At 43.7% G+C, this 12,325-nt stretch overlaps 1 protein-coding gene across 1 annotated transcript; it reads left to right on the top strand.

The window, feature by feature from the left end:
- The first annotated feature begins 10,880 nt into the window (after positions 1-10,880).
- Positions 10,881-11,963, top strand: LOC134367750 (melanoma-associated antigen 10-like). The gene has a single exon (XM_063084467.1). The coding sequence runs from the start codon at positions 10,881-10,883 to the stop codon at positions 11,961-11,963; it is 1,083 nt and encodes a 360-aa protein (XP_062940537.1).
- Positions 11,964-12,325: the final 362 nt, after the last annotated feature.

Genomic DNA, 12,325 nt, shown 5'->3' with positions numbered 1-12,325 from the left:
GCACTTAACTTACCCCAGCCTCCGTTAGCATTTCTATCTCAGCTAAGGGACAGAAGTAGGTAAGAAAAACTTCTGAAGAACACAGCCCAGTAAAAACAGACACGATAAAAGACAGACTTAATCATAAGATTGCAGAAGGCTTTCCCTTTCCCACACCTTCCCACATTAACAGGCCTCTACCATAATAACAGCAGTTCACAGCTGAAAGAACTGTAAGACAGAGAATCTATTTAAGAAGTAGCGTGTAGAGAAACCCAAAGTGAGGAGGAAAGGAAACCAAGAACATTAAAGAAATTCAAAGCCTCTGGCACCTACAGGGCCATAAACATTAAATACAGTCCAACTTCTACTGACATACAACATCACACTATTAAGGCCTATTTGCCTCCGTTCATACTACTGAATGTAACATGGCTGTCATTTCAACAAAAACAAAAAGTTACATGGCATGCTAAAAGGCAAGAAAATATAGTCTGAAGAGACAAAGCGAACATCAGAACTAGACACAGCTATGACACGGATGCAGAAATGATCAGTCAGGGAATTTAAAAGAAATATGGCTAAGATGTCAAGGGCTGTAATGAAAAAAGCAGACAGTATGCAAGAGCAGATAGGTAAGAAGATGTAAGCAGAGATAGAAAACTGTAATATTTAACAGGAAATGCTGGAAAGAAAAACACTAACAGAAAAACACTAAGAGAAATACTTTTGATAAGACTTCATTGATAGACTGAACAGACTAAGGAAAGAATCAGTGAGCTCAAAAGTATGTCTATAGAAACTTCCCAAATTCAAATGCAAAAAGAAAAAGTAATTTAAAAAAACAGAAAACAATATTCAAGAACTTTGGGACAATTTCAGAAGGTGTAACATTTAAGTAACTAGAATACCGACAGGAGCAGAAAGGGAGAATTTAACGTCTAAATGAAACGACGCCCTTCCTGACACCTCAGGGGCCAGGGAAAGAGCCCTAAGAGCAATTTTAAAATTTCTTCTAGGTTATCTGTGTGAGTTTTTGTAGGTTGTGTAATTGAAGATAATTTTATCCAAGTAATCAAATTGGGGACATAAGTTAAAATAAAAATGCAAGTTATCAAAATTTGCGTGATATTAGCAAAAGCAGTGCTTAGGGATCAATTAATAGCACTAAATGCATGTATTAGAAAAAAAATCTAAAATCAAAGCCTGAGATTACAGCTCAAGAGTATAGAGGATGAAGAACAAAATAAGTCTAAAGAAAGCAGAAGAAAATCAATAATAAAAAGTTCAGCAGAAATCAGTAAAATTAAAAACAAGAAAAGAATACAGAAAATCAGTAAAACCAAAATCTAGTTATTTGAAAAGATCAACAAAATTAATAATCTTCTGGCAAGGGTAATCAAGAAAAAAGGATAGAAGACACAAATGACCAGTATCAGAAATGAGAAAGAGGTCATAGTGATCTCCTTGACATTCCAAGGATAATACCATGACAACTCTATGTGACAATTTAATAAATTGGATAAAATCATCTTCAATTATACAAACTACAAAAACTCACACAAGGATAAAAAGATAACCTAGAAGAAGGTATATCCATCAAATAAACTGAATCCATAATTAATATCTTTCTAAAAGAGAAACCACCAGGCCTGGTTGGTTTTACTGGTAAATACTACCAAACATTTAAGGAAGAATTATGAGCAATTCTTCACAATCTCTTTCAAAAGATAGAAGCGGAGGGAAAACTCCTAACTCATTCTATGAAACCATTACCCTAACAACAAAACCAATGAAAGGTACCACAAAAAAGCAAAACTACAGACCAATATCTCTCATGAACATAGATTCAATAAGCAAATGCAGTTCAACAACATACAAAAACATTATACACCATGGCCAAGTGAGATTTGTTACAGGTATACAAGGCTGCTTCAACATTCAACAATGATTTAATGTAATTCATGACATCAACAGCTGAAAGAAAAACTATCATATTATCATATTAATTTACACAGAAAGTCATTTGATAAAATTCAACACACATTCCTGACAGAAACAGTCTCGGCAAACTAGAAATAGAAGGGAACTTCCTTAGCTTAAAGAGCATGTACAAAAACCCTACAGGTAACATCATACTTAATGAGAAACTAGATGCTTTCCACCAAAGATCAGGAAAAAGGCAAGGATGTCTCCTCTGACCACTCCTATCCACCATCATACCAGAAGTCCTAGCTGGTGCAGTAAGACAAGACAAGAAAAGAAAATATGTGTATTGTGGAGAGGAAAAGTTATGGCTCCCTTTGTCCACCAAAGAGATGTTTGTCCATATAGAAAATCCCAGCAACAACAAAACTTTTGGAACTAAAACGTAAGTGTAGCAAGGTCAAAGGAAATAAGATTAATATAATAAAAATTGTTTTCCCAGACACTGACATGAACAATTGGATTTTTAAATTAAAAATATCATTTACAATAGTTCCCCAAAATGAAATACCTAGGTATAAATCTAACAAAATGTGTATAGGATTTGTGTGTGGAAACTACAAAGCACTGATGAAAGAAAGAAAAGATCAAAATAAATGGAGTTATTCCATGTTCATGGGTTGGAAGACAAAATTGTTAGAAAGTCAGGGTTTTTTTTTTTTTTTTCCAGTATGTTCTATTAATTCAACATGATCAAATTCTCAGCAAACTATTTTCTAGATATCAACAAACTGATTCTATATTTTATATGGAAAAGCACATCTTAGAATAGACAACATAGTACAGAGGAAGAACAAAGTAGGAGGACATACACTACCCAGTTACAAGACTTACTATAAAGCTACGGTAATGAAGACAATGCAAAATTGATGAAAGAATAGAAATATAGATTAATAAACTAGAATGATGCACAGAAATAGACCCATACCCATAGAGTCAACTGACTTCTGACAAAGGTGCCAAAGCCATTTTATAAAGAAAGTTAATTTACAAACAAAAAAAATGAAAGAAAAAAGAAAAAGAAAAAGGAACCCAGGTAAAACCTTACACCTTTCACAAAAACTAACCCCAAATAGCTTGTAGACCTCATTGTAAAATGCAGAAATTATAAAATCTCTAAGAGCAAACACAGGAGAATATTTATATGACCTTGGATTTGATGATGAGCTTTTAGGTCCATGAAAGAAAAAATTGATAAGTTGGATGTTGTTTTGTTTTTTTAAAGTGTGCTCTGTGAAAGACATTGTAAAGAGAATAAAAAGAAGAGCCACAGTCAGTGAGAAAATAGTCGCAAGACACCTAGCTAATAAGGGATTTGTATATAAAATACAAAGAATTTTTAAAACTCCACAGCAGAACACAAACAACTCACTTAAAAACTGGACAAAGGATCTCAGCAGACACCTCACCAAAGAACATGTACAAGTAGCAAATCAGCATAGGATCAGATGGTGAATATCAGTTGCTATTAAAGAACTGCAAATTAAACAATGAAATACTTCTACACACCCACTGGAATGTCTAAAATCAAAAAAATTTTACAAGTTCAATTGCTAGTGAGAAGGCAGAGCAGAAACTCTCATTCGTTGCTAGTAGAGATGAGAAATGATACAGTCACCTTGGAAGACAGTCTGTGAGTATCTTACAAACACTGGACATAGTCTCGCCATATACCCAGCAAGCACACTCATGGGTATTTGTCTAACTGATCTGAAAACTTACATCCACACCAAAAACTGAGCTTATTCTCATACGTTTGCAGCTGCTTATTTGATAATCGTGAAAAAACCTGAAAGTAACCAAGACATCCTTTAACAGATGAAAGGGTAAACAAACGGTGACACAACCTTACAATGGCATACTATTAATCAATAAAAGGAGTGAACTAAGAGACATGCAAAAACATAAAGGAATCTTAAATGCATATTGCTAAGTTAACGTAGCCAGTTGGAATGGGCTAGAGAGTGTCAGCCTCTATTTATACGACATTTTGAGAGGGGAAAAAGTATACAGTGATAAACATATGAAGAAACGCATAAGTAGGTTAAGCAAAGGAGATTTATTAGGGCATGAAACTTTTTTATGATACTGTAATGGTGCGGACATAACAGTATATATTTGTCAAAAATCATAGAACTTTAAAGCACATGAACCCTAATACATGAAAATTTAACAAAATACCTGAGGAAACCAATGAATCCCAGCATGGGATGTAGAATGTGGCAAAATATCCCACCTGTATAAAAGAACCCTACCGAAGGGTATAAGGGAGAATTGGCTGCCCGAAGTAACTTGGAAATTAATGTTGTCAGGCTAAAGTCAAAATGAACTATACCTAAGTGCTATGGTCTAGTTGGTAAAGTTGTTTCCCACAGGAGTACAGGTTAACAATTCTAAAACCACTATTCATGTATACATCGAACAATTGATTGAATGGACTGGCAGAGGGTGAGAGCCAGGTTTCTCACTGTTGGGGTGAGTTGTTACAGGTAAGTTAAGGCGAGGGGTTAGGATGATTTCTGTGGTAATGGATTAGAGTTGGAGACATCGGCATAAACTCATGTTGAGCATATATTGATAAATATATCTGTAGGTATGTGCATACCTACACAAATGGTTACATGTATAAATATTTATAGGTATGTGTATACACACATACATATTTCACTGCTCTGAGAGCTGAGAGGGCCTATAAGTAACAACTCCCAGTAGAAACACACCTAGCACTGAGATCTAGGTTTCTGAAACTACCACACAATAAAAAGAATTAAGGCTCCTTGGAGAAATGGCTGATTCTAGGACTGGGGCATGAAACACATAAAATGATCCTGGAGCATTTTGTAGGGCCAGAAAGTAAGTGGTATTCTGTCATCCAAAGCAAGGCAACCAAAGCAAAGACAGAGAAATGGGACTACAGCAACCAAAAAAATTCTGTATAGCAAAGAAAACAAGCAACAGAGGGCAGAAGCAAGTTGCAGGATGGAAGTAAATGTTTGCAAATTATTCTTCTTAAAAGGGATTGATATCCAGAATATACAAGGAACTCAAACAACTCAATAGCAAAATAACAATAATAATAATAGTAATAATCATAATCATAATCATAATCATAATAATCCGATTACAAAATGGGTAAATGACCTGCATACACATTTCTCAACAGAAGACACACAAATGGCCAACAAGTATATAAAAACATGCTCAACGTCATGAATCATCAGGGAAATGCAAATGCAAACATAGGGAGATATCATCTCACTCCAGTGACAATGGCTACTATCAAAAAAGGCAAAAATCAACAAATGCTGCAAGGATGTGCAGGAAAGAGAACTCTTATACACTGTTGGTGGGAATATAAGTTAGTACAGTCATTATGGAAAACAGTATAGAGGTTCCTAAGAGAAACTAAAAGTAGAATAACCGTAGGATCCAGCAATCCCACTACTAGGTATTTATTCAAAGGAAAGGAAGTCAGGATACCAAAGAGATACCTGCACCCCCATGTTTACTGCAGCACGATTTACAATAGCCAAGGTATGGAATCAACCCAAATGTCCATCAAGTATTGAATGGGTAAAGCGAATGTGGTATATATACACAATGGAATACTACTCAGCCATAAAAATAATGAAATCCTGTCATTCATGGCAATATGGATAAGCCTGGAAGATGTTTGGTAAATGAAATAAGTTAGGCACGGAAAGATAAATATTGTTTGTTCTCGCTCATATGCGAAATACTTGGAAATGAAATGCTATAATGCCTTGGATATGTTTCAGATTATTCCAGTAGCAAGAGACCGAAGTAGGTGAGGGTATAATTGGAACCTGATTGCCATGTATTGAAGATAGTTGGTGCTAAGTGTCTGGTACACTGGGGTCATTCTATACTCTCTTTACTGATATATATATATATGTACACACAATTTCTCTAATAAAAAAGCTTTTATTATAAGAATCATGCCATTAAATTTGAAATCCTAAGTGAAATCGATCAGTTAAAGGTAATCAAACACCACAAACTGAAACTATATTCAACACTCAAGTCACAATCAAATGTTGCAGGCTGTGGCAGTTTTGGAGGCCGGTTCTACCAAATGGTCGGGGAGAAACAAACTACCATCTTACATAAACTCTCTCAAAGCATATAAAAAGATGGGCAATTATTCAACTTATTTTGCCAGCTAGCGCTCCTTGATTCAAATACCAGATGGGACTACCCCATGCAAAGGACATTTGAGCCAAGCTCCCTCTTATAGCAGAAAATACTCTAAATAACTTAATAGCATGTACAATATAGCAGTAAATTAAATAAACAGACTGTGTCCAAGGAATAAAAATACGCTTTGAATTAGAAAATGCTTTCAATTGTAATTCCCTGTATACCAATCATAGGAGAAAAAAAACACTTTAAGTCAATGGCTACATAAAAAGCATTTCAAACGCAATTCAACACAAGTTTGTGGTATTTAAAAACAAAAAAGTAAACTAACACTGGAATAGAACTTCCATTTCCTAAAATCTGTGCAAACACACCTAAAAGTGCAATGTTAGAAAAATTCCCGTTAAAGCCAGGAACAAGAAAAAAATAAATGCTATCTCCTCTACGATTCAAAACTGCACTGGAACGCACAGCCAAAGCCATGGATATCAAAAGAAATCAGAGATATGAATATTGAAAAGAAAGAGATAATATCCAGTGATAATGTTATTATTGAAGAAAATTCAAAGTAACAGCTACGTGGAATATTTAAATGAATCAATCACTTTAGAAAAACATACGGAAGCTCATTATAGCAAGATCAAAAACCTTGTCACGCAAACGCAAGAAATAATTAAAAACGTAATAGAAAGTATTCCATTCACAACAGCAAGAAAAATTTAAAATTACATAAAAGCTTGTAGACGAATGAAATGAAATCTAGAGGAAACTTTCTCCACAACAGAATGCCAGAGTATTACAAGATGGGATTGTGACCAGTCACCTGTGCAAACAAAAGGAGGTAGAAATGGCTCAAAAGAAAATGATTTGTGAGAAGCAAGCACCTCACACCACGGATGCCCATACTTCTGGGGAAATATCAGGACAGACGGAAAGAGCGGGTTGATTGGTGTCTGTGCTAATAACCACCTGAAAGCACCTTAGTGACTAGTGGCTTTTTGAAAAGCTATTCTAATAATGATGAACTAGAAATAGAATAGCGAGTGAACCACACATAATATAAGGGTAGGTATTCTTTCATGAATTCTTTTTATATATTCTAAACGTACACTTGGTAGACATGTAAAATATATATATATGTGTGTGTTAAATAGAAATGATGGTTAAAAAAATTAAAATCACTGCACTGGACAGTGCAGGTTTAGACAGCCTCAAAATAACGGGACCTCCCGAAACCCCACCTATTAAGCCTATTTGTGTAGGGAAAAAACCACAGAACGAAGGGTTTCCAAAGTCTCCGTCTGGCTGGGGAAGAGACCCAGTGGGAGGCGTGCTTCTCTTCCCACAATTCTCCACAGCCACCGGCGCTGCAGCACGCGTCAAGCATCGAGCCGGGGACCCGCAGCCATCCTCTGCCAAGGTTGCCGCTGGGCAAATGCTCAGAGGTGGCAGGGACACGGCGTCTCCCACCGAACATTTAAGCAAGGAGACAAGAACCAAGATGAGGGCCCTCCTGAGTGAGGACTGAGGAGTGAACCCACCGCAGATAGTAGGGCCCACAAAGGCCGGCTCCATCCCTGCTGTCAGCCCTGGAAGACCCCAGGAAGAACTGGCCGGCTGAAGTCACCCCCATTTCCGCCTTAGTGGTCTCAGGGCAATGAAAGCCTTGGCCTGCAGTGGCCCGACTCAAGCTACTTTGGGAAGGAGCCTCGAGTTCCGCCAGCAGTAAACGTGGGAATCTTGAAAGAGGACTGAGGACAGCGCTGCCATCCCAGGAGAGAGGAATCCCCGCTGCAGCCTGGCCCTGCACTTAGCCCCAGAGGGTCACGGTGACGGAGAGGCCCCTCTCTTCCGGGAGAGGCCTCTGGGTCTTGGGACGGGGTGTCTGGAACAGAGACGTCGCCTCGAATCAGCAGAGAAAGGAGTCCCAGTCCCTGCTAGGAGCACCCTGATGGAGGGCTGAAAGGCCCTCGACCTCATGACAAGGGGTGCGCAACCCGTCCTACCTCAGCTGCCAGCCCCGGGAGGCTCCAGGCACGCGTCCTTTGATATCGCGGCCTCTGACTTCCTCTAGGAGGGAAGGACTTTGATCTGAAGCGGATGGACCCAGGTCAGTACATGGAGGAGTCGCAGGACCCAGGATCGAGGTGCGGATCCTGTGGGAGGTCACAGAGAACTAGACTCCAGAACAGAGCTCCTCCTCCCCACACCGGGAACCGGAAACCGACCCCTGCAGTCACCCCTAGGAGACCCCAGAGTGGCCTGACGGGATGTGGTGTGTTCTGACTTCCGCCTTGGCACGCTGAGAGGGGAGGCTGGTCTGAGGCGGTGCGGTCTGCGGTCAGTGGAGGAAGAAGAAGTGAAGGTAAAGATCCTGATATCAGAACGGGGGTGCGGGGTTGGTCGGCGGCCCTACCCCTTCTATCAGCCGTGGGAAGCTTGGGAATAGCTTTCTCATTCTCTTTTTGTCTTTTTAATGTTAACGTCTCAATATACATTGTCGTTGATTTTCGTGTCGCTCTTTACCCGTTCCTCTTCCCCCCACTTCCCCCCACATCATATCGGTTCACTTGGAATAGCTTTTGGACTCGGGCTACACCCTGGATTTGCTCTCGGGAATCTGAGAGACGTGCGTCCTTCGTCTAAGGGGTGTGGCATCAGATCAGCCGAGGGAGGGTACCCAGGCCCTGCCAGGCGTCACGGTGCGGATTCTGAGTGAGTGGTGAGGGGGACCTACTTCAGAACACAGAAGGGCCCCCACAGGAAGCCGCGCTGCCCCCACTGTCAGCTCCGATAGACTCCAGGCAGTGGTGTTCCACTGAGAGTTCTCTCATCTTGACTGCGGGTTCTCAGGGAGGCGAGGGCATTGGATGAGGAGGCTGAACTAGGGTTAGCAAAGAGAAGAGTCCCAGGCCCTGCCACTTGGTAAGGCGAGGCCTCGGATGCCAGGACACAGGCGGGTCAGCCCTGCCCCTGCTGTCAGCCTTGGGAGAAACCAGGCATGGGTGTCCAGATATGGTGCCCCCTCACTTCTGTCTCAGGGATCTCAGGGAGATGAGGAGCTGCGTCTAAAGGGAGCAGCCTCAGGTCAGCAAAGAGTCCCAGGCCCTGCCAGGAGTCAAAGTAGACCTTTGGTGAAGACTGAGGGGAGCTCCCACTCCAGAAAAAAGGGACCTCACAGGGTCTGGGTGTTGCCTGTTGTCAGCCCTAGCAGAGTCCTGGTAAGGGTGGCCAGATGTGGCATGCTCTCGCTTTTGCCACAGGGTGGGAGTGGGGAGGGGTTCTTAGGGGGCTGAAGCATTGGTCTCAGGGAGTGATACCAGGTTAATTCAGGAACATGATTCAGACCCTGCCAGAAGTAAACATGAATACCCTGAGGAAGGACTGAGGGACCCCTACCCCCAGTGACAGTTCTGGGAAACCCCTGGAGGGACTTTATGTGGAGGCAACCCTTCGTTTTCAGCTTGGTGGTGTCAGGGAGGTGAGCACCTTGGTCTGAGCTGAGGGGCCTGGACTCAGGTCAGCAGAGAGGATTCTGGGTCCTGCCAGGAGTCAAGGTGAGAACCCTGAGGAAGGACTCAGGGGACCTCCCACACCAGAAGAAAGAAGCTCGGCCACCCTTACCAGCATGGTGCACCTGCACTTTTCATGTGCATGTTCTCAAGGAGAGGAGGAGCTGGGTCAAAGGATTAGAACCCGGGTCAGCACAGGGAAGAGTGCCGGGCCATGCCAAGATGCAAGGTACGGACTTCGGGTACATCCCACACCAGAACAGACGGAATTCCAGTCCCGCCCTGCCACTTTTGTCAGCCATGAGAGGGTACAGAGCATAGTGGTTGGCTGGGGCGCCCCACACTCCTCCTTCAGTACCTTATGAAGGTGAGACTTTGGTCTAAACGAAGGCGGCCTCAGGTCAAAAGAGGGAGTTGTTTCAGACTCAGCCAACTGTCAAAGTTAGGACTGAGGGGACCCCCTCATCTCAGGACAAGTAGATTCCACACTTGCTGTCCTCCCTATGGGGCCCTGGCAGATGTGGCCAGATGTGGGCCCCTCACTGCCCTTTGTTCCATATCAGGGGTGTGAGCTCTTGTTCTGAGAGTTTCTCAGGCCTGCAGAAGGGTTGGGTCTGGGTCCTGCCGGGGGAAAGATGAGGGCTCCGAGTGAGTATGGAGGGGACCATTCATTCACCACAGAACAGTGGGGACCTCACAGAGTCCGGCCTACCCCTCCTGTCAGCACTGGGAGCCCAAGGTGTCCTTGCAGTCTGCAGCCTGAGGACCTCCTCTGTTCCTCTTACAGGAGCTCCAGGAACTGAGAGGTGAGACCTTGGTGTGAGGCAGTGTCCTCAGGTCACAGCAGAGAAGGCCCAGGAGTGCAGGAGTCAAGGTGAGGTGCATGACCTGAATGAGTACCAAGGGCCCCACCGGCCCCGGGACAGAGGGGACCCCGCAGCGCCCGGCCCCAACCACAATACTGTCAGTGCTGGAGCCTCAACCTCTGGCGGCTGCACCCTGAGGAGCCGTCTCATTCCCCCTTCAGGTCCACAGGAGACAGGCCGACCAGGAGGACAGGAGCCCTGTGAGGCCCCGAGCACCACCTAAAGACAAGACCTGTGAGTAGGCCTTTGTCACAGCCCCCAAGGGTGTGGTTCTAGGCTGAGGCCGCTCACCTACTCCCTCCCTCCCCCAGGCCTGTGCGTCCCCATCACCCAACTGCAGCCCACACTCCTGTCTTCTGCCCAGGCCAGAGCCATCATGCCTCGCCCTTCAAAGCGTCGGCGCTGCATGCTTCAGTCCCAAAGTGAGACGCAGGCCGTCGTGGATGCACAGCTTTCGGAGTCTGAGGAGGAGGATACTTCTTCATCCTCCTCTACCTGCCCCTACTATTTTCCCTCCTCCCCCTCCTCCCCCTCCTCCCTCTGTCCTCTACTCCCAAGGAGCCCAGGGGGGGAGGAGGAGGTGTTTGCTGCTGAGACCCAGAGTCCTCCCCAGAGTCTGCAGAGAGCCGGCTCCCCCCTCACTGCCGCTGCCTCCACTTCATGGAGTCAACCCAATAAGGGCTCCAGCAGCCAGGAAGAGGAGAAGCCGAGCACCTCGCAAGACCCTCAGTCCTTGCCCAGAAATGAGTTTGATAAAAAGGTGGAAGATCTGGTCCATTTGCTGCTCCTCAAGTATCAGATGAAGGAGCCAATCACAAAGGAAGAAATGCTGAATGGTGTCCTCAGAAACTACGAGGACCAATTCCCTGCCATCTTCAGCGAAGCCTCTGAGTGCATGCAGCTGGTCTTTGGCATTGATGTGAAGGAAGTGGACCCTGCCGGCCACTCCTATGTCCTCGTCACCACCCTGGGCCTCACCTACGATGGGATGCAGAGTGATGACCAGACCATACCTAGAACGGGCCTGCTGCTATTTGTCCTGAGCATTATCTTCATGCAGGGCAACTGTACTCCTGAGAAGGAGATCTGGGAAGTGTTGCGTGCGATAGGGGTGTATGCTGGGAGGAAGCACTTCATCTTTGGGGAGCCCAGGAAGCTCATCACTGAAGTTTGGGTGCAGGAAAACTACTTGGAGTACCGGCAGGTGCCCGACAGTGATCCCGCATGCTATGAGTTGCTGTGGGGCCCGCGTGCCCACGCTGAAGCCAGGAAGATGAAAGTCCTGGAGTTTTTGGCCAAGGTCAATAGGAGCACTCCCAGATCTTTCTCACTGTGGTATGAGGAGGCTTTGAGAGATGAGGAAGAGAGAGGCCAGGCTAGAAATGCCACGGTAGATGATACTACTGCCATGGCCAGTGCCAGTTCCAGTGCCACCAGCGGCTTCTCCTTCCCCAAGTAAATTCAGGAAGGTTCTTCGCCCTGTTTTAAGTCAATGATCTTCCCAGTCAGTGATCTAAGTAGTGGCGGGCCAGGCTGGGGCTGGGGGAAGGACAGTGTTATAACCTCATTGTCTTCGCATTTTATTTGGATAACTTGGGGACTTGTCTTCTTTTCTTTTTGTTATTTTGAAATGTTATTACTTTGACTAGAAGGTGTATTAGCTTCGCAATCTAAGTTTACCGATGGTGTTGGTCATACAATTATTTGTTGTTTATCCAGTTTGGAGAAAGAGTTTTGCTGTTTTTGTGAAACATATTGGGGAGCCTTCCATCTTATTTGTAATCTGTAACAAGATGCCATGGCATTGGGATCAGAACTGCC

The sequence above is a fragment of the Cynocephalus volans genome, chromosome X (assembly GCF_027409185.1).
Source record: "Cynocephalus volans isolate mCynVol1 chromosome X, mCynVol1.pri, whole genome shotgun sequence".
NCBI classification, from domain to species: Eukaryota; Metazoa; Chordata; class Mammalia; order Dermoptera; family Cynocephalidae; genus Cynocephalus; species Cynocephalus volans.
The sequence above is the reverse complement of the archived record's forward strand: the minus strand, read 5'-3'. Positions and strand labels throughout refer to the sequence as shown.

What these genes read in the sequence shown, in the direction of transcription:
- LOC134367750 (XM_063084467.1), top strand. Translation starts at nt 10,881, where the DNA reads ATGCCTCGCCCTTCAAAGCGTCGGCGCTGCATGCTTCAGTCCCAAAGT.